We start from the raw sequence: 22,081 nt of genomic DNA on the forward strand, positions 1-22,081 counted from the left end.
GTTAGGGATACAGACTGTAACGAACCAGAAAAAGAAAAGAGAAAAAGGACAAAATTCCTTCCTCAGGTTGCCAATAGCAGAGGCCTGAGACTAACAGTGGTTTTATCCTGAAAGTGAGTAGCCCTACTGACAAATATCTCCTGAATCAAAAGCACTGCCTCAAAATTGCACAACTGAATCTAAAATTATAGCACCTTTAAACAGTAATTAAACAGAACATGTGAAGGATATTAGCATAGATATTATGTCACTACATATATATTTATACATCTACACACATATGTAATCCTAATAAGATCTGATGTTCCAAATGGCCGAGTCTGTATGCTGAGTCACATTTAAAAAAACACACATAAACTCACACACATAGCATAAATGGTGATAACATTTATTGTGATGATGTTTACTGAGAGCTTATTATGTGACATACATTGTTCTAAGAGCTTTACATGTAAAAGCTCATATAATCATCCAGACAACCCTATGAGGTTGGTACTATTATTATCCCCATTTCATAGATGAGGAAATTAAGACACAGAACAATGGAGTAACTTGCTTGATATTCCAAAGCAAGAAGCAAAGCCAACATTTAAGCCCAAGAAACTGGATTCCAGTGTCTATGCTTTTATACCTACTGTCATATTGCCTAATGAATCTGAGTAATGTACATCTTAGCTCTAGGATTTGTTAAAGGGAAGTCTAGGGTCTTAAAGAGACAGATTCCCGGAAATCCTCTGTAGACCTATTTCCTCTCCCTAAATTTTCATGTTCACTGAAGCAGCTGAACACTGTCCCAGTTTACCAAGTGCTCCTGACTCTCAGGAGCCAATAGAAGTACAAGTTCATGCCTTACTCTGACCTTTTTCTACAAAATTTATCATGGGAATTTTCACAGGAACAAATTCTGCTATATATATAAATGTTAGAATGTGTTGTTTCTACATATATAACTGTGTATATACATATAATTTTAAAATACAAGTTCTTAGGTGTGATAATAGCATTTTTTTTTTACCTTTTAATTTGGGCCCTGGCTATTATAGCTTGGTGTATTGAGTTCCAGTCTGTGAACCAAAGAGTTGCTGGTTCGATTTCCAGTCAGGGCACATGACTGGGTTGCAGACCAGGTCCCTGGTGGAGGAGCGTGTAAGAGGCAACCACACATTGCTGTTTCTCTTCCTCTCCTTTGCCCTCCTTTCCCTAATCTCTAAAAAGAAATTAATTAATTAAAAAAACTTTTAAATTTGTTACAGATAAAACTAAAATATTCACAAGTTAACTGTGGGGCTTTGTATTTGCCTTTAAATACTTCAGTTAAAAAAAAAAAAACAACAAAAAAAAACAGTCCTTGAGGGCAAGGACTAGATGAAACAAGATTAAAAAATGTTAAAAAAAATTACTACAGCTGACTGAGGGAAAGGAATGGGATTCTTCCAATTTTGATATGACTCAAAATTTTCATTACAAGGGTTTTCTTCTTCTAATGCTCAGAAGAAAATAAATAAGAACTTGAAGAAATGAGGGAACAATTGGCCTGAATATGAGAGCAGTCTTTAATTTTTAAAAATTAGTTTCAACCAACATTGATTTTTCAACACAGTCCAGGTTTTGGATGAGCCCCGTAGCCTCAGCAAGAAGTTGGGTCTGTGCCCCCAAGGGCTTGCAACCAATGAAACCATTGCATATCCTGCTCGATTCTATTTACTTTTACTGGAGATGTGAATCACGGAAAGCTAATGGGGACATGATCCTTGAGATAGGCCTAGAAAGATGAGAAGGAATTGGTAAGAACGGTGGGAAGGAGGGAGAAACATTTGTGGGGATGTTACAAAGAGGCCAGCTTATGCTTACAGCCGTCAGGGAATATTTTTGTGACCAATGGAAGAAGCTGTGGGGAGAGAGATGTGGGTTTAAATTCAGGTTTTCAACAGCTTGGTTTCCCAAAGGGATGGTGAGCTGTCTCTGGGGTTCATGGAGACCCCTCCATTCCTCATGAGCCTCCATTCCAATATTTTCTGGAGCCTGAGCCCTGGGCTGCAGCCAGTACTCTGTTGCTCAGTGCTAATGGCACCAGGCTCTCTGGAGCACAAAAGATTGCCCTTGGGGACACAGACAATCAGATGTGCATCACCCACCAGGCTCTTACCACTCAAAGGACAGCTTTTTGGAACATCAAACTTACACGATGTCATTGGGAGTTGCCATTAAGAGGGAGAATAACACTTTCTGAACAACAGTAGAACAAGAATACTGCAAAGCAGACATTTAGAGGAAACAATAGAATTAGAACCTTTTTGGAGCACTGCCTCTAGCACCTGCTAGATGGGTAATGTAATTCTCTGGGCCTCATTTCTTCACTTGTAAAAAGGGGTCAAATTCTACTTTTCTTTAATAGGATAACACATGTGAAATATTATATGTGAATGTTACATGTAAACATGTAAGTGTTATAGGGCTATAAATGTGGAAATAGAAATACTTATTAATTTTTAGACATCGTGAATAATAAAAATGATTAATGGACAGGATAAAGTTCCACTGGCATCAGCTCCATGAAAATAAGAACTGCTCATTGTGTCAAGTTCAGTGCCAAGAACACAGTAGGTGCTCAATAAATACTTGTTGAATAAATAGATCAAACCCAGCTGAGCGGCCACAGAAGGTCAGTTTAGTGTCTGGAGGCCCACACTTCTCTAGACCTAGCCCAGGGTTTTCACCCACTATCTCCTTCTCCTCCTTTTCCCTCACTCTCCTCAGTGTCCCTGTGTCCCAGGCCGTCCTCACACACCACTGTATGATCTCTGTGCTGTGGGGTTGCCAGTGGGAGCCTGGGGGCTTTCCTATGATGAGGACAACAGAGCAAGCCCCACTTCCTGCAGCTGCAGGGGGCCTGGGCTGCCCAGACATAGGCGCCCACAGGCACAGCCAGCAGTACAGCACACAGGACCACAGTGATGTGCAGGAGGCGCTCCCGTTCGTCCAACCCACTGCTGTCCCGACCTGTCAAAAAGACCACACACTGGCCCTGGTGCAGTGGCTGGTCCCCCAAGCTGACACATGCCTTGTATTTTGTGCCCGGGAGGAGGTCATCCATAATGTATGTGTTGATTCCAGGCCCAATGTAAACCATCTCCTTCCTGAGGGATACATCTGAGACAACATAGAGGGTGACCCACTCCTCTTCAGAGGTATTGCCCACTGTAAACCACTCCAGCAGGACCCCGTGCATGGTCTGCTTGATGACCCGGAGGTTGATGTAGACATTACCCTGTGAGGGGATGGAAAGAGAATGGGATGCAGGCAGAACTAGGAGAGGCTGGACATGGAGGGAGATGACAACGGTGCTCCTGCCGATGGAATTGGAAGCCACACAGGTGTAATTGCCCCTGTCTACTAGGTGGGCCGCAGGTATGACCAGCTCTGACAGAACAGCATCTTCTGCGATGGATGAAGTCAACACTGGGTGGAGAGAGAGCAAAACAGCTGTGCATTTCCCTGATAGACAACTGAAGTATCCAGCAGTGCCATTTTTTAAAGGTGGTGGTTACCATTTATTAAGCATGTACTTGGTGTCAGGTGTTGCCTCTCAACAACCCTTTAAGATAAGTACCCAATTTTTACACATAGGAAGTTGAGGGTTGGCGTGATTAAGTGACTTTCCCATAATGAGTGTTGTTCAGAGGCAGCAACTGATCTGAAAACTTGTTTCTGTCTATGAAGTTCTTCAACCACATTAGCTGCTTCCACCAAACTACCTTAGCTTTGCTGAGCTAACACCATGGTTCCCAGGATATCTCTCACAACTGTGTGGCTGTGCATATTGTGACCTTCAAGAAGTGCCCTCTCACCCCCAGGATGTGGAGTGACTTAGAACCTGGAGCCAAATGCCTGGGTTCTATCCCTTACTAGGTATATGGTTTTTGATAAGTTCTTTGGATTCTCTTGGCCTAAATTTCCTCATCAGTAAAATGGGATGATAATAGTACTTACTCAATAAGATTGATAGTAAGTGTTCTGTGTTAGCTGTTATTATTACTCACAGAATAAATGGTACAAGGAGACTAATTACAGAGCATCACAAAAGATAATATCTGGATACATTTCGCTGTTCTCAAAGAAGCTACAATAATAAATCTTATATTACTTTCATTGGTGTTTAACTTCAAGCCTATAAAATGTGATCAAAATGATAGGAAAAAGTCAAAATTTCAGTTAATTCAGTATTCTTAATCATTCAGAGGTTTGTTACCACATATACAAATGTCTGGATGACTGACTGTATTTCTCAAGTTTTACTCAGATATTTCTAGTTGTCTTCTAGACAACTTTTAGATACCACTTGGGAGGCCATCTTGGCTTTGTGATGTGCCCCAACCCTCAGGGTATCATTAAAGGTGATTCCAGCTGAGGCATAAAAACAGAGCAAGCACAGAGTTTCAGGAAATGAGAGGCAGGTTTGAATCCCAGTTGTGGGGTCCACAGGCCCACCTCTCCCTGAAACCTAGTATTACAACTTCAAATCAATAAGGTCTGGTCAACAAAGTGGTGAAAAGTGTAAAATTCAGTCAATATCTAGGACTTCCCACCTGATGTTAAGAATCAGCTAGGGTATGGGGGTGAAGGGTGGGGGAGGAGAAAAGACTTGTTAAAATATATATTCTCAGGTCCTCCCCTGGAATCATTTAATCCAGATTTCCAGGGCAGGGGAAATTTGGAAATATTATTTCAAACAAACACCCCAGGTGAGTCTGTTCAGACAAGTTTAGGAAATATGTAATAGATAATTGATCCTACTCAGAAATTACTATGATTTAAAAATACACGGGATAGTGTTTTGCACCTAAAAAGTCCTCAAAATTATATTTGTTCAAAGAATTCTCTAATATTTATATAATGTTAAGTCAACTCCAAGATATATATTTACATATGTCTATATAAGATATATATGCTTTATATATAAATATATATACTGGTACATCCTGGCAGACAGGATGGCTGAGTTGCTTGTAAATCCAGAAAGGCTGAGTTGCATGAAATCCATAAATATACATATATACTTATATATAAAGTATATATATATATATACACACACATTTATATGTGTTTATGAATATATATATTATATATCATATATATATCTTATATAGATCTGTATGCAATCATTTAAAAGAATGCCAATAGTGTAATACGACCTTGTTGTGGTGTGGATAATTCAGGCCTGTCCCAATCTTACTTAGGCCCATTTTAGTACCTCTCTATTGAGGATAAGGTTGCTATAGACCTCCCCATTATCCCAGATACATTAAGAGGGTGCATGTGGCTTACCATCAAATTCCCTCCACATGCTCAGGGGATACATCCATATAATGGTTGGTGAAGGGCTGGCCTGTGCCAAGCATTTCAGGGTTACATTCTGTCCCACCTGGATGGTGACATTGGCACTGGGGGTTGAGATCTGGGGCTTCACGCAAGCACTGAGCTCAGTTTCATGAAAAAACTGCCCTGCCTTGGAAAGAGGGCCTTGGCACATCAGATGGGGATTCACCAGGATGACTGGGAGGCTGATGGATTTTACAAACTGGAAGAGTCCCCTTAGGCGACAGTCACATAGCCAAGGGTTGTTGTGCAACGCCAGCACCATACTAGAGAGAATCTTGGCCCCACAGTCAGGCTGCTGGTGTTTCTGGTAGGCCAGCCAGTTCAAGAAGACACTCTTGGATACAACTGTAAGCCTATTGAAAGATAGATCAAGGTAGGTCAGATTGACCAAGAACTGAAGAGCCAGCTCAGGGAGTACATCAATCCTGTTGTGTTTGAGATCCAAGACTCTCAGGAGAGGGGTGGCACAGAACACTGTCCATGGTACTAAATGAAGTTTGTTTCCTTCCAGTCTCAGCTCTTTCAGTTCTGACAAGTGCTCCAGGGCTCCTAGGTGGATCACAGTGACATCGTTAAAATTGAGCCAAAGGTATTCCACTGTGCTCATGTTGACAAAAGACCCTCGGGGCAGTTCAAATAAGGATGAACGTTCAATTCTCACTTGCTTGAACTCTTCAGGAAGTTTCCCTGGGATCTTTCTCAAAGAGATGGACATGCACTGCAGAGTCCTGTACAAGAAACAGAAAAGCTTTAAGATGAACATCAGGAAACTTGTAGGTGGTACGAGCTTATCCTGGCATTAGACTATGAATTAGAAAAAAAAAATCACTCACTTGAAATGAAAGAGTTAAACTTATCTTGGTAAAAGTTCACAGTTCACCAAAGTTCAGTACCAACTAAAATGAGCCTCATAGAGTTTTTTCTAATTTCCTGCAAATTCTAGGCATACTCCCACTCTAAAAACTCCCCGAAGAAAGCCCATCCCCTACAGCTCTGCTAGCACAGCACACCTGCCAAAAATCTCCTCTGAACAGGTACATCCTGGCAGACAGGGTGGTTGAGTTGCATGTAAATCCAGAAAGGCCAGAACTAGCAGGAAATAGTGGGAAACTGAAGCCATGTCCCTCTGTATGAAAATAACTTGAGAATTTTGAATAAGATAGCCTTGGCTTCTAAGTGGCAAATCCCATTATTGGTAATCCATGGTGATGTAGGTCAGCACAGCAGTGGAAAAGTCCCTGGACACTCTGAGGTCTGTTGTGACCCAGATCACAAGCTTAGTGAGAACCCATAGTGAAGGAGCTATGTCTCTTGACTAAGGTCAGGAAATTCACCCTTTGTGTGGTTCTTGAGTTCAGAAAGCAAACTCTAAGGCAGATGTCAAATTCTGTCCTGATACTGCTTTCCCTCAGTTTCTCACTAAAAGATCTGAGACACCAGCAGGTGGTGCTATTCTGCGCACCATGGTTCAGGTAATTTGGCAAAATTCATTTAATATTTCATCACAATTGGATCCTGAAACCTAGAATTTCCAACCATACTCTAAAAGTGAATGCAGATGATGGGTGACAAGTAATTCTGTGACCACAGCTCTGTATGGTTCTCTTCTCAAAATCTTGTGTGGTGGAGTTTGTATGGTGGAATCATATCTCTATTGCTTTGAGGCAGGTGCATCTGCCACTGAGATGACCAGAGTCAGAGAAGCATTATGGTGCAAAAGGTAAACCACAAGACTGTGTTTTCTGATTAAACTAAAACGTGTTTTTTATTTTATCTTGGATCTCACGACTTTTCCTGAATGCTGCACCTCTTTCATGATTTAAAAAAAAAAAAAAAGACCTATATTTTAAAGTTACATTTATGTGATTTTTGGATACTTGTTCTGCCACCCATTATTCAATCAAAAAATATCTATTGGTCCTCTGCTCTAAGCCACACACTAGGTGCAAGAAATGCAGTGGTGAGGAAAACTCTTATGGTGAGGTCTTCTGCAGTGGTGAGGTCTTCTCTCTAGCCTATGCTCCCTAGTCTTGACAACTTTGGAAAGTCATTTAACCTCTCTGACATTAATCTCTCCTCTGCGAAGTGAGGAAATTAACAAACACTTAATAGTGCTTCTAGGTAATTTTGAGATTATGTAAAATAAAGTACCTAACATACAGTAGGTGTCCAGTGAATTTTCATTCATCTCCCATGTCAACATACTCTTGAAGAACAGCAAAGTCTACTTCCCTATTACTTGGGGTACTACCTGGTGAATACTGAAATTCCATGGGTTCCCTAAGACTCATAATACACATTATTCCCTACAAAAGGCCTCAGAGAAGAAAATCCTCTTAGTAGCTAACCAGTGAGGGGAGAAATGGGTCACAACTAAGCTGATTACATTTCAGGCTTCCCATTCAACCCAGATATACTTGCTGGAGATTTCAGACATTCACAATCTGGCTAGATCTCTAGAGTTCCCCTAACAGAAAAAATCAAAACAAGGAGAGTTCTATGGGCACACAGCTTGTGGTGTACATGGAGATATGCTGCCTAGACCCCCTTCAAGGGAGGAGTTGATGTTCACCTGCAAGGAGTCTTTGCATGGGGCCATTCCCTTCCTCATGCAGCCCACATGCAGTGACTAAGGGTGGTGAGGGCACAAGGGCTTGGCCAGTTTGGCCTGATGGGAATAGCACTGATGGGTGATTCTCACGACAGAGACCCCTACCAGGTTGGCCAAGATTTTGTTAAATTTGCTTCATTGGATAAAACTGTTTTAATCTACGGGTATCACAAACCGCTAGTGATATGTTCTCACTCCAAATTATAAACGCGTAAAGAATTCTCACCCCACCTCCACACACACAATTTCTTCTCTGTTCATTCTGTATTAACCTCTTCAAATGAGTCCAGTTCAATCCAACCTTCTAGCGGTTTGCTGAAAGCTTGTCACCTCTGGAATCCCTCAGGCCACATCAGCACTGCTCCACCTCCTCTCCCAACCCTTCATCCCTGGTTTCATAATGAGGCATATGGACATAGGGAGTAGGTATGGTGTCAGTTAAGGCTGGAGACTGGTACAATTAAAGTTACTTGGTTTATATTATTTTTCTTACATAACTGTAGTTAAGTGATGTCCCTAAACTCAAGAGATTTAACACCCAAAGGGAAGGAGTCTCAGTATATTACACCCCTATGTCCCTTCCTGCAGGATGCTTTTAGGAATTGGCTTTAGAGTGGAAGACACAGAGTCACAGGAGAGAACTTACTCGGTGTTTATGAAATAATTATATATAAATGGCTTTTAGGCTGCAGCTCTATGGCTTTTCTTAACAGAATATTAATCAGAGAGTTTCTTATCTATTCATTTGGTGGAACTTTGGTACAACTCAGACAGAGACTTAGGAGACTCATCAGAAAGTAAGATGAACTGCCCTTCCTCTTCCTCAAGCTGCTGCTCTTCCCTCACTTCTCCACCAGTCATGTCTGAGATGTCCCCTTGGTTATCTGTGTTCTGTGGCATGCCTGTGGTGGACACACAGAAGACTATATTCCCAACTCCCTTGAAATAGGTGGGCTATGTGACTAATATTCTAGCTAATAAAATGTTAGCAGAAATTATGTTTTAAAAGCCCCTACATGACTCTCCAGTTTCTCTTTTCACTTGTTGCAGCAATTGGTGACATTCTGGATGGCGGTGTTTTCAACAGCCTGTGACCCTGAGTGAATAAGAGGACCAGAACCTTTCCTTCATCCACATTGCTCACTGACTCAAGTAGACTCTGTGAGAGCAAAGATAAATTTTTCTATGTCAAGCCACTGAAATTTGGGAATTGTTAGCACAGCATAAGCATAACCTGTTCTGACTAGATAGAAATGCCCTTGCAATCAAATAGAATATGCTCAAGTACTTGTAAGTTGACTTTTGCCTCTTCTGGCAAAAATTTCCAGCTCTAATTCTCTAAATACTGATCATTAAGTACTTTGATCGATAGTCTAATTTGAATAGCCCACATCTACTTGCTGGGATATAATTTCTATTATTTGTCTTTTGGTACTCTGCAACTTAGATCTGCAATTACAGGTGAATAACATCAGAAATAGCTTCTGCCTAGGTAAAGAGAAGTATAATCATGTAGCAGTCAGAAAATGGAGATGCTGCAGTTCCAACCGCCCTCCAAATACAACTTCCAAAGGTGGAATGTTATGGGATCACCATAGAGCAGGCATGTCTTCAGCACTGGGCAACCAGAAATGTTTTTCCCAGGATTCTAAGAAGACATTAGATTTTCAAGGACTGACTCATATACCAAAAGACTAATACACAAACAAGGCATCATTTTATTTTTTACAACAGGAATTTGGTTTTTTTCAGTAATTTAATATTCACGAGCACAATCCAGTCTGACTATTCTCCATAACAGCAATCTAAAAAAAGACAGAACACACAAAGGAAGAATGGTGACAGATGGGTGTTAGGAGGCTGACTGTCTTGGGGGTATTTTATACAGATCACCAGAGTAGATCTTAAGGAATCATGGGAAAGTTTGAATTCTCTCTCTCTCTTTCTCTCTCTCTCACACACATACACACATACACACACAAATATTGGGTAAATACTAACATACAAATATGTTCTTGCTTTCAGATTGCAGGTGATGGGCAAAAAACATCCATGTATGGAAATTCTGCACTCGTGTGCATCAGTGCTCCAATGGTTCTGATCCCATGTTTCAGGTGGCACACACACAAAAAATCCATTTCTGTAGTGACCCTGCTGAGAATTGTATTGCAGAGATCAGGTGAACATAACCCTCAGCCTACCCAGAAAGTTATTAAACACTTGGATCCTCCATGAAAATCCATCACAACCCTCTATAAATTATTCTGCTCTCTGGACTTCGGTTTTCTAGTCTGTAAAACCAAGTAGCCCAGTCTTTATAATGGATTCTTTGAGGGTCAAATGAGAGAAAACAGAAAAATATACTGTAAGGTCATATGTTATAAGGTCTTTCGTAAATGTGAGAGGAAATATAGTAACTTTGGAAATCATTATACCAGCCAAATAGTTCCCTTGGATCACTGGTTGTCCAAAATCTTCTCAGTTGTTATTACCCAAAGGTTTTGGCACCAACTACCCTGGATGCTCAGTCCTGCAGACGACACACAACATCTGCCCTTGTGCAGGAATGTTTGCCTGCTCCTGCACTCAAAGACATCTCAGGTGTTTCCCATCTTTAAGCAAACAGAAGCAGAATCCTCCTTTTAAGTGGCTCACTGAGTGGGAAGACTTTGAGACACAGCAAAATACTTCTTGCCCCAACATGACCTCCAGCAGAGAACTGTCCTTCTCTGCCCTTTTAGAGTTGGGTTTGGCCATGGTTCTGGCTTTGGCAGATAGAATGGAGACAGAAATGTCAGTGTGCCAGTTCTAAGCCAAGACTTTGAGAGGCATCATATATTTTTGCTCATTCCCCTGATATCATCTGACCTCTCCATGGAAGGAACCTTCCCAAGTAGCCACTGACTCTCCATCCTGGGCCCCAAATAAGACACATGGAACAAAGCCACCTCAGTCAACTCACCAACCTGTGGATTGTGTGAGAATAAGTACTCATTACTGTATACCACTGAGGTTTTGCTTTCCTTTGTTTTGTAGCAAAAAAGGACTGATACAGGCAAGATATTTAATTCCCCTATTTCTTCTACAGGAAAATGAGGAGAAATGTGGTACCTACTGCAAAAGATTGTTATAAAAATTAAATTAGTTAATGCATATAAAGCACTTAGAACACTTCCTGGCATATAATAAGTGCTTTAATAACTGTTAGCTGTTGTATATATATGGATGAATAAGCAAGCACCCAAGTGGGTAAGAGTGGGTGAGCACGACTCAGGAGTCAGAGTGAGCATGTGGGAGTAGAACGTTGTCAGAGCAAATATGTGGGCATCTATGTGTATGGGAGGAGCAGGCCCCTTAGCAGAAGTACTCATTGATTCGTCGGCACCCCCTGGTTCCCAAGAGCTGAGAGTCCAGGCTAGAGCGGCCTGAGAGGAGCCTCTCAGCCTCGCTGAGGCTGTGCTGGGACAGCTCCTCTGAGCCAACCTCACTGTGGCCCAGCCTGTCCAGGTTGACATAGGCACCCATAGACTCAGAGGAGCCCGCAGTGCAGCACTTGTGGCAGTGCCTCTGGAGAGCACCGCAGCAGACAAGCAGTGTGAGGGGCAGGGCGATGACAGTGGCCACACTGATTACAACCACGTTGATGAGCTGCTGAGTGGCCTCAGCATCCACCACCTCGTTGGTGGAGAAGATGACACACTGCTCTTTCCGGGGCACCAGGCCCCGCACACAGATACATGCCACATACTTGGTCTTGGGCACCAGCCCATGGATGGTGACCCTGGTCTTCCCAGGCTGCACAACCACCTGCCGCATGTCATGCTGCCCAAAGACTGCATAGAGGACACTGAAGACAGTTGTGTTCCCAGCCTGAGGGGCCTTCCATGCCAAGGTCACACTCTGGTAAGTGTCCCCTAACACTTTGAGAGACCTCACCATTTGGTCCTCCTGGGGTCCCGCCTGCTCATTCAAGTGTTCTGCTGGGGCACTTATCTGGAAGTGCTGGAGCATCAGCTCCTCCTTCACGGTGGGCACAGAGGGGCCAGTGGCCAGGATAGCAGGCTCAGGGATATAAGGGACATGCCTGGCCACCAGCTTGTTGTTGTAGGCAGCAGCTTTTGCCCCCTCACCTGTCCTTGCCCACAGTGCCTCTGGGCTTCCACTGTGCTCTGTGGAAGTCTGGGGCCCAGTGACAATAAGGGAGATAAGAGTCTCAGAGGCTCCCAGGAAGTTCTTGGCCTGGCAGATGTAGTCTCCAGAGTCAAGGTGGGACACAGTTGGCAGACCCAGCAGAATCCAGCTTGTGCCATCACTGGAGACTTCCTGGTGCACTGAGGAAAAAGAGGCATATGTGAGAATGAATGGGCCCATCTGCCTCAACCTTCCCTCCAGGCCCAAGTTCACAGCCCCTGGACTATGCACTCTCTACTAAAGACCTTGTCATCCCAAGAAAACACTGGGATTCATTCAACTTTTCTTAGACTAACTGAGGAGACTGAGATCACCTAGGTTCAAATGTGGGGAGACCCAAGCTGAGTCAGAGCCTAAGAATGATCTGCCTTCTAAATATGAGATGTTCACACTGTGTTCCTTAGAGCCCTGGAGTTCTTCAGAGCTGACCCCTCAGGGGCGGCAGGCAGGTGCTTTTTGGGGGTAAGGCAGGTCGGGGTGGACATGAGGCAGTGCTCTGACTACCCCTGTCCAGCTCCATTGTCAATTCAATCAGAGCATCTTCAACTTTCTGTTTGAGATATGGGGCTCCTTATACAACTTTGTTTGTAAGTTGATTTTAAATCCATAGTTCTACAGCAATGCTTTCTAACCTAGTTGAAGGAGACAGAAAACAGCTGGAAATAACATAAGCTGTTCTGGTAGGATGCTAAGAAATTGTTCCCCTTTAACCCTCTTTCTGCATGTAGGTGAGTTCTGACTCCTGCAACCCCACTCCTAGCCCCCACCCAGTGACAGAGATGAACCATCTCAGTCTACACAGCACAAAATCACACATTGTGGAGCTGCTCCTCCTTGTAGCAAGTGGGTGATGTAGGTCAAGCATTGAACCTCTCAAAACCTCAATTTACTTACATGCAAAATAAGAAGGATATTCAGGTTCTCTAAAGTTCAATGACATTGTGCACTGATACATTTAACAAATATAGAGCTCCATAAATGATAACCATATTGTTAGTTACTCCTAGTGATATTGGCTTAATATTCATAACTGGGAAACTTACTGTAAATATTAAATATACTAAAAGAGTATCTTCTACCAAAAGTCAGCATTTTGTTCCTCCCAAGGTGGGCCCTGAGTCTCTGATAGAGTAGCTAATGGAATGTGATAGGACAGGCCATTGTCCCCATAACCTACCTCTGGGTGGAACATGTCCAAATCCACTCAGACAGAATGAGAGCGAACAGCCTTGCTTAGCCTACCTCCTGCTCCTTGGCACACCTGACTCTGCCCATTTGGGACACTGACCTGCCTGCCCTTGTCTGGGATCTTAGCACAGCGGTACCTGTGGCTCACACACCTGTGCCATTGAGTGGGTACCCATTGGCTCTCCTCCAACTCATCTTGGGCCCAGGGACCCCAGAGGCTCCACAACGTAGCAATACTGTGCTGCCCAAAGGAGACCTGATGCTGGTCACTCCTGGACGGAGCTCTGGACTCTGGCACCTCCTCAGTTCCAACTGGCTGAAGGCCACTCCAGCCAGGCTGCGTGGACTGGCACACCTCAGCCTGGCTTCTATGAAAGCCAGGTTTGGGGCCCAGCCTTCTAGGAAATGGACCAGGTCATAGAGTTGGCAGTCACACACCCAGGGATTGTCCTGCAGCCCTGCAGAAATGAAAGGCAAGAGGTGAGCCCTAGCTGTTCAGATCCCCAGGCCCACTTCTATTCCCCCTCAGGGAGGACAAGAAAGCTCCTGAGCTCAGAGTCCTCAGAACTGGCCTCCAAGCCCAGCTCCTTGCTTCACTAGCTATATGACCTTAAGCCTGGTTCTTCATCTTGAATGACTGCACTAGTTCCCTTTCAGGGTTGCCATAAGCATTAATAAAGAGAACTCATATTAAGCAATGGGTAGGCCACACAGCATACCAACAAAATTAGCAATTACTACTGCCATTCTTAGACTCATCCTTTCCAGCTACTGGCTAGTGAGTGCTTCTGCAATAATTACAACATGCCAAAACCCATTTCTAGAAATGCTAATGACCTCTGCCACTTGATCCCTATCCTCCCAGCATAAGGGGAACTTTCAGCATCAGCCCAGCAATGAGGGCGGTTGTTCTGACCCATGGTTCCTTTGACACAGGCTCAAAAGGAGAGAAGTGAGGAGACTAAGAAATCAAATCCTATGTCATATCCCTGCACTCTTTACTTTAAAATTGAACATCTTTATAGAGCTTAAAGTAGCTCACTATGCCCCCCCCCCATTAAAAAAACTTCAACAGATAGAGGGGTATTTTGTGTCCTCAGTTCTAAGGCACAAACCCTTTTTATGTGTTTGCATTTCTGAAATGCAAAATACATGCATTTAATGTGATATCCTTTTTATTCCCCAGAGACTGTTATTAAATTTGGTACTGTATCTAATAATCAATGGCTTCTTATACATTTACATATTTGATTTATTTGGAAGGGGGAATGTGAGGGTTGCAAATCTAATGAACAAACTTAACTAACAAGCAAAATAGAGAAAAACTCATAGATAGAGAGCAGGCCGAGACTTCTTGGTGGGGGGTGGGGTTAGGAGGTAGAGGGTGTAGCAAAAGGAAAAAAGTACTCATAGAAATGGACAACAGCATGGTGGTTTCAAGGGGGAGGCAGGTATAAGGGGTTAAATGGTAATGGAAAAAATACAATAAAAAATAAGGAAAGAAAAGGGGGGAAAGCCTGCATTCAGATCTGCTGCATATCCATGACTCTCAGGTGAGCACTAGCTGAGAAGGTGTCAGTTCCTTCTCCCACCCCAGCACCCCATCCCACTGATGGCTACTACTCTGTGTCACTGGTTAAATGCATGTAATAATACTTCTGAACCCCAAGATTCATTACTGCCTGGCTCTGGTGGTGAGCTATCTGGCTTTTGCCTGTTACAACAGAGTCCCCAATAAATGAATGGGAAAGACAAAGTGAAAGGACAGTGAAATGTTCACCTGTCAGACTGGCAAAAGTTAAAAATTTTAGCCATTTCTGTTGTTAGCTTCATGAGAAAATAGATTTTCATCAATTTTGCTCACTTCAGCATCCCCAGCATGAAGAATTGTGCCCACACATTCATAGGCACCCAAATAAACTTACAGAGTGAACTTACATGGGTGGTCTCACACACGAACAGTGGGGGACAAGTATTGGCCCAGCCCCTTTAGAGACTCTCAGATTGATATTAAAATATCCAGTGTGCACACTCCATGAGCTAGTCATTCCATCTCTCAGTTCCTATCCTAGAGAAGCATTTGTCTGCCTGCACCAGGCTGCAATGTCTAGAATGCTCTCTGTGGCATCACAGGTGTTAAAATAATGAAAACAACCTCATGGTCCATTAAAGGGGGAATGGTTAAATAAAGTGTAGTATAACTATACTATGAAATATTATGGACTAGTTGAAAAATATGAAGTTGATTCACTTGTAGTAACTAACAAAAGTCTCCAAGACATACTACTGGGTGAAAATCAGTGCTGGTTGATAAATACAATATGATAAAACTGTATGTAAAACACACAGATGAAATTTCTGCATGCACATATGTATATGTATGTGTAAGTAGATATACTGTAGAAGATAGGGAACATGCAAATCAACATAATAGTGGCTACCTTTTAGGAGGGGAGAAGGAACTGGAATTGTTAGAGGAGACAAAAGGGTTTTTAGCTATTTCTGAAATATTTTAAATGTTTACGTATATTCATATATGACTTGTGTCATTAAAATTAATTTTCCAGAGTGAGTTATGTCCCCACCTGTCACCCTCCAGGCCATGCAGGAGCCTTGGACAGGAAAGAAGATCTGGTTCACCTGGTAAGCCATTAGGAACAGGACAGAATCAGAGAGCGCCAGCTGGTGTCACCCATTCAACACTGCTTTGGGAAACTGAGTCTCAGGGTTCTGTCTCCTCGCTGCATGACCTAGAAGGTCTCTTGTCCCTCCTTTTCCTTGTTTCTGGCAGTGAGCCAACACTCCTGGCTGTGGTTGCCTGACATGGTTGTCGGAACAGAGTTACTAGATAGATAGATAGATAGATAGATAGATATAGATATATATAAATATATATATACACACACACATGATTAGCATGCAGGGGGAAAGGAAGAAAACAGGAGAGAGACAGGAAGCTGGGATGCAGGAGGCCTGGTGAATCACTGGGTGGAGGGGCAGTCTGGAGCTGAAATAGCCCATCAGAGTTGCCCCAGTGGCTGGACCTTTAGATTCCCACCTGATACATATTCGGATGGGACTGCCCTCAGAAAGGGTGTGTGGCCTTGGGCAAGGCTGTTCTGCAACTGAAGTTGTCCTGAGGGGGGCAAGAGCTGAATGCTTCTGCTGACCACACAACCTTGATGAGGATCTGGGGGCACATCTCTGTGTCTGCCGCGTGACCTACTGTGTATTAAGCACCGTCTTTGTGCCCACAAGGCTAACCTTTTTTGAGATAGATAGTTTTATCATTCTCTTTTCAAAAGGAAACCAAGGCACAGAGAAGCCAAGCTGAGGACACACATCTAGCAAGAGGCAGGGCTGGAATTTGAACTGCAGCAGTCTGACTGGGCGCTTGAGCTCCTAACTGTGCCAATAGGAGCCTTTCACTCAATGTTCACTCAAACCGGGAACAGGTGTGATTGCTGTTTTCTAGGTAAAGAATCTAAACTCAGAGAGATTTGGTATTCTGCACAAAACCCTAACGTGGTTCCGAGTGAAGGATGCCATCTCTTACCTAGGACCAGACTGGTGCGGTGGCCAGGAAGGAAGGACCTCGTCTGCATGTGAGACCAAGTGGCCAGCAGCTCCTGTGGGAGCCTCATCAGCTGGTTGCTGGAGAGGTCGAGGAAGGTGAGGTTGCCCAGAAACCGCGCAGCCTCTGGTGGCACTGCCGAGAGACGGTTGGCTTGCAGGTCCAACAACCGCAGCTCGGGGGCGTCCCTGAGCGCCCCCCACGGGAAGGCAGCCAGGTGGTTCCCCGGCAGTCGCAGCTCGCGCAGGCGGCGCAGGCCTCGCAGCATCAGGGCGCTGAGCTCGCTTAGCGCGTTGTAGGGCAGCCACAGCTGCTCCAGGCGTCCCAGCGGCATGAAGGCCTCCCCAGGCACCCTGCGGATGGCTGTCCGCTCCAGGCGCAGTCTGGAGGTGTCCAGTGGGACAGATGCTGGGGGCAGGGTCATGTCAGGGTCATTGCACACCACCGTCCTGGTCACAGAAATGGGGGATATTTGAGCAACGGTCCAGTCAGGTCAGAGATTCCTACCTTCTCCTATCTCCTTTCAAGAAACCTGCTGGTCTGCATGGGTCACAGACACAAACTCCGGAGTTCAAGCTTCCTTGAGCTCTGGAGATGCGCCAGGAAAAAGCAGTGTCCCATTTTCTTTGGGGGAGGGGGCGGGAGAGTGGGGGGGACTGGGTCGGAGTTCTTGCTTCCAGAGCCTTTCACAAGGCCCCAGGAGGACCGCATGGTCTCTGTCACTGGCCTAAAGGAACTCAAGCTTAAATTGCTATGTCCCATTACAGCCAACACCACCTGCACTTCACTAAGAATAACTAGTATTCATGAATCCTCAGATCATCGTGTGCATTGGTCCATTGCAAATGCATTAAAAAGTCTTTGATCATTAAATTATACCTCAGTGTTTGTAGCCATTTTGGCTTTCTTCATTAAAAAAATATATATACATATATGTATGTATGTATATAAATGTGTGTGTGTGTATATATATGTATAACTGTGTGTGTGTATATATATATATATATATATATATATATATATATATATATATATATATATACCAAGGGTATCGGAAAGGGAAACCATACACAGGGTGCCTCAACCCTCTCCCAACTCTGAAGGGAACATAAGATGCTTAAGGGTTTTAAGAGCTGGGACTTTGCACCCCCACATTTGGATTCACATCCATGCTCTTTGCTTGTTGGCTGTACACCCTTGCATATATGATATAACCTTTATTTTCCTCAGTTGCCCCATAATAGACTCCACATCACAGGGAGGTGTGGGTGTTTAAATGAGGTCATGTGTGCACCAGCTCTTCATAACTGTCATGCGTAGAAGCCCAGTGCTATTGACCACTGTCATAAATTTCCGCATCCCAGCACTGTGCTCAGTCCACCAGCTCCCTCCAATGCACCTTCCGCCCAAAGAGTGACATCTCTCTTGCTCTATTAAGTTTGGCACCAGAGCAGAGGATAGAGAGATAACTGGAAACAATCCTGCCCACAAGGAGCCTGCAGTTCAGGGCTGTGTTCTATGCTATCACAGAGAGCAGCACACTCACATAAGGTAAAAAGGAAAAGATTACCAAGAAGAGGAAACTTGAGAGGCTGGGCAGGAGAGACCCAGCCTTTGTGCAGGGCCAGTTTCATGTGGAGAGTTTCTCTGTTCACATGGAGGAGGAGGTGTCATGATTTGCTTTGTTGAGGGAGGTTGTTCTCTTATGGAGTCATAACATGTTGCTCATTCGTGCCTTCCTGGGTAACACCCATACTCCACCCACATTCATCAGCTTAACTCACATACTCTACTCCAGGTCAGCTGGGATTGACTTGTTTTTTTGTTTTTATTTTTTGTCAACAGTGCCCACAAAAGGCACAGTTACTTTCCACCCATTCATATTCTTCAAATATACATGGAACCCCTACTGAGTGATGGGTGCTATGAAGATCCAGAAGAATATCAGCCTCATAGACCCTGTCCCCATACAGCTGATAATATACCTAAGGGAGAAGGAGCATTGGACACAATGATATTTTCAATGATGGTAGAGGTTTGGGTGTTGCAAGGAGGGAGGTCTGGATATATATAGTAAGAAAGGATTTGATGGGAAAACAAGTCTTGAAAGGGAGAGAAAACAGTCAAGGGAGGGATTAAAGAAACCAATAAAAGAACCCAACACAGGCCAACAGTACTGTGGTGCATACTGGGCACAAAGAACATGGTGACACATCTGCCCAGGTACCCAGACTGCCCCCCGACCAGATGATGCCATTACCCATAGGAACGCAAGCTCTGTTCATGATTACAGGAGTGTACAGCATGCACAGGTCACAAGAGCTAGACCCTCTGAAAGGCCCTAGTTAGAGATGGGCTGAGGAAGGCATCTGAGGCAGAAGGAGCCTTAGTCTGACTGCACAATCTGTGCCTGTGGTCATTAGGGACCTCAGGCCCCCTACAGCTTTTCATGGACTCATTCCCCTCATAGGACACTCCATGCTCATGTGCTGGTGAATATCAGCTTTGGGACTGTCAGGCAGGTAGACTAATGGTGAGAGGTCCAGCTTCAGAGGAGGGATGGCCACTGGCTGACATAGGGGCCCTGAAAACTGCTTTTGGAATGTCATTTTCCATCCTAGAGCTAAACCTGCTACCAGCAGTCCTCCCCCAGTCCCTGTCCTTGACATTGTCATTGATGAGAAGAGTTCTGGAAATGGACCTGAAGCCTTGGGTTCCAGCACCAAGTCTGCCACTCATGCTGTGTGACTCAGCTCTCTGTGGATGTCAGGAGAGGCTCTTCATCACGCTGGTCACACTGTCGTTGGCCATGGGCATTTCCCTGGCTTGCTCAGGGCTCAGCGCTGGCTTCCCTTTGGAAGAGGATCCTTACCTCTGATGATCGACATGAGTTGCAGAATCAGAGATTTGGGCCAAAAATGGAGATCTTTCTGTTCTTCAGACCATATGGGGTATCCTTTCTTGGGGTTCCTCTCTCTTCTCTGTCTGCCCTCATACCCAGTCAACTCAGCACCCATTGCCAGGATCACTGAAAGAGTCGTACTGATATTATTGCCCTGATCAGAAACCATCAGTGTCTCCCCAAGACAAGGGAGAAAAGGAGGATGGAATTCCAGAAGTTAGGAAAGATGGTGGGAAAGGCCCTGAGCAAGGGGCTGAAATTCTTGAGCCAGATGGATGAGGCAGTGGTCATTAATGGATAAGCTGAATGCATCAGAGGAAAGATGTTTTAAAGACAGTTGAAGAGAAAGAGAATGAGCCGCCATGGTAGAGGAGCAAGGGTCCACAAACTCCAGCATGCTGGGAATGTCCGTGCAGGGGGAAGAGAAGAGGATGGAGGTGCTCTCAGAGCTCAGATGGAATAAGGAAAGTTAAAGAGAGGCTGAGGAGGGAGGGATACTTGTCTGCAAAGGAATGGGCAGTCCTGGCCTTTCAGAGAGCCTCTAGAAAGGGGTCAAGTCAGAAGCTCCTGAGGGCTTTGCCAGAGGAGACCCAAAGCGGGAGAGCATGAGGAGGCAGGTGGTCCTTTCTGGGTGGTGTGGTAAAAAATACCTGGGATGTGAGTGGGTACCCCTGGGAGGTGAGGCAAGAGACTGGGAGAGGCCTGGGAAAGAAGAGGCTGAGTAGATACAGAGAGGATGATGGATGGAAGGGAGGAAGGAAGGAAGGAAGGAAGGAAGGGAGGAAGGAAGGAAGGAAGGAAGGGAGGGATAAGGGGGAGATTTACTGCACTCTTAAGAAGGTTCCGTCCACCAGGATCCTGGAGGAAGATTCAGAAAGGATCTCTTGGAGCTGGCACACCTGTGCCCCACTGCCACCCCCAAATGTTAAGGTATCTCGTACCACCCAGGCAGAGCTATGTCCTGCTGGTTAGACAATAATTCAGTGCAGACCAGCCCCATAGGATCCCTGGGCCTCAAGTGCCAGGGAAATGGAGGTCTTACCTGGCCACACTCTGAGGGCCCTGCATCCAATCCTCCCAACCCAGCGACACTGGTAGAGCTGTGGGGGCTGGGCGACCCATCCCACACACATGGTACCATACCTGGCCTTGTTGCCATCACCCAGGATGTGGAGGCTGCAGCTGCAGTGAGAGGGGCAAGAGCTCCAGGCCTGGGGGGTTCCCCCAAGGGCCAGGAGCCACAGCATGCCCAGTGCCACCCTCATGGCTCCTGGCTCCTCTGTAGCCCAGGCAGGGGCTTGCCCCTGGACTGCTCTGTTCTTCCTGCCCAGCAAGCCCAGCAACAGCCCACTGGCTCCTCAGCCCCCACACTCCTGCCTCAGATAAACACGGACAAGCTGGGGATTAGGGAAGAAGCTCCAGCCAGAGCACTCAGCGGCTTATTGCTCCCTGGAATCACCTAGTCCTAAGAGTGGGGGTGGGGAGATACCCTCCTGTAAAATAGTCACAGGCCCCCGAGAGGCCAGGGCCTGGCAAGGTTGGGCAGGCAGGTGGGCGGCCATCCCAGGGCAAGCAGCTGCTGGACCAGCTGTCTGGGCTGCCCACCTACAAAGCCATCCCAGGCCAACCAGGCTGTGGGCAGCAGAGACCCACCAGGATACCTGGGTTTAAAGAAGATGAAGACAGACCCTGACCTCTGATAACGGTTATTGGAAATTATTTTCTGTGATACTATTTCATAGTGAAAAAGCAATGAAAAGCAGTGAAGGTACTAGAAAGAGCCCAAACTCCAGGGCCACACTGCCTGTGTTTAAATTCCAGCTCCTCTATTTATGGAGTGTGTGACCTTTGATAAGTCACATGATTCCTCTTGGCCTCTGTGTCCTCATCTGTCAAAAGGAAGTAATGTTACTTTACTCAGGGTATTTATGAAAATTAAGCAACCCAAGTTTCCCAGACCTCGACAGCCTGTGGAAACAGAAGTTTTCTCATGAGCAGTAAGAACCCAATTTTGTTGGCACTTATAAGTACCTGCTCATGCAGGAATTGGGAAAATACAGATATTTTGGATAGACTTCAGAAGTATCTCCCATGGGCTCATGAACCTTCCCAGGCTGCTGGGTGAGTGGCTGCTTCCCAAACACTCTATGGACAACCAGTCTCCACACACTGCCGTCTGAGCTAAGCCCTTCTGGCCATTGCCACCAATGTCAAAGGCATGAGATGTCTCCATGTG

The 22,081-nt window shown here is 44.9% G+C and overlaps 2 protein-coding genes across 4 annotated transcripts; both read right to left on the reverse strand.

Annotated features, from left to right (window-relative positions):
* Positions 1-372: 372 nt before the first annotated feature.
* Positions 373-6,505, reverse strand: LRIT2 (leucine rich repeat, Ig-like and transmembrane domains 2). 2 transcript variants are annotated; one of them, XM_024561051.4, is made up of 3 exons: positions 6,390-6,505; positions 5,326-6,107; positions 373-3,459 (listed from the first exon to the last, which is right to left on the reverse strand). In XM_024561051.4, exons 1-3 carry the CDS (start codon positions 6,497-6,499, stop codon positions 2,714-2,716), a joined length of 1,638 nt encoding a protein of 545 aa, XP_024416819.2. In that variant the 5' UTR covers positions 6,500-6,505; the 3' UTR covers positions 373-2,713. The 2 variants fall into 2 exon arrangements, with proteins under 2 accessions (XP_024416819.2, XP_045051857.2); XM_045195922.3 differs by lacking the exon at positions 6,390-6,505 and adding an exon at positions 6,213-6,377.
* Positions 6,506-9,685: 3,180 nt separating this feature from the next.
* Positions 9,686-21,215, reverse strand: LRIT1 (leucine rich repeat, Ig-like and transmembrane domains 1). Of its 2 annotated transcripts, XM_024561029.4 has the most exons (4): positions 20,989-21,215; positions 16,926-17,392; positions 13,522-13,827; positions 9,686-12,321 (listed from the first exon to the last, which is right to left on the reverse strand). In XM_024561029.4, the coding sequence occupies exons 1-4, from the start codon at positions 21,108-21,110 to the stop codon at positions 11,345-11,347; spliced, it is 1,872 nt and encodes a 623-aa protein (XP_024416797.2). In that variant the 5' UTR covers positions 21,111-21,215; the 3' UTR covers positions 9,686-11,344. The 2 variants fall into 2 exon arrangements, with proteins under 2 accessions (XP_024416797.2, XP_045052161.2); XM_045196226.3 differs by lacking the exon at positions 13,522-13,827.
* Between the last annotated feature and the right edge of the window lie 866 nt (positions 21,216-22,081).

This window comes from Desmodus rotundus, chromosome 4 (genome assembly GCF_022682495.2).
Source record: "Desmodus rotundus isolate HL8 chromosome 4, HLdesRot8A.1, whole genome shotgun sequence".
In the NCBI taxonomy this organism is placed as follows: domain Eukaryota; kingdom Metazoa; phylum Chordata; class Mammalia; order Chiroptera; family Phyllostomidae; genus Desmodus; species Desmodus rotundus.

Bases quoted from the DNA above. Each gene is read 5' to 3' on its own strand.
- LRIT1 (XM_024561029.4), bottom strand. From the start codon at position 21,110: ATGAGGGTGGCACTGGGCATGCTGTGGCTCCTGGCCCTTGGGGGAACC. The intron at 17,393-20,988 runs GTATGGTACCAT...TTCTGTGACCAG, and splicing joins GGTGATGGCAACAAGGCCAG to GACGGTGGTGTGCAATGACC. The intron at 13,828-16,925 runs GTAAGAGATGGC...TCATTTCTGCAG, and splicing joins CCGCACCAGTCTGGTCCTAG to GGCTGCAGGACAATCCCTGG.
- LRIT2 (XM_024561051.4), bottom strand. From the start codon at position 6,499: ATGGCTTCAGTTTCCCACTATTTCCTGCTAGTTCTGGCCTTTCTGGAT. The intron at 6,108-6,389 runs GTGTGCTGTGCT...TTTCTTGTACAG, and splicing joins TCAGAGGAGATTTTTGGCAG to GACTCTGCAGTGCATGTCCA. The intron at 3,460-5,325 runs GTAAGCCACATG...CTCTCCACCCAG, and splicing joins CATGTGGAGGGAATTTGATG to TGTTGACTTCATCCATCGCA.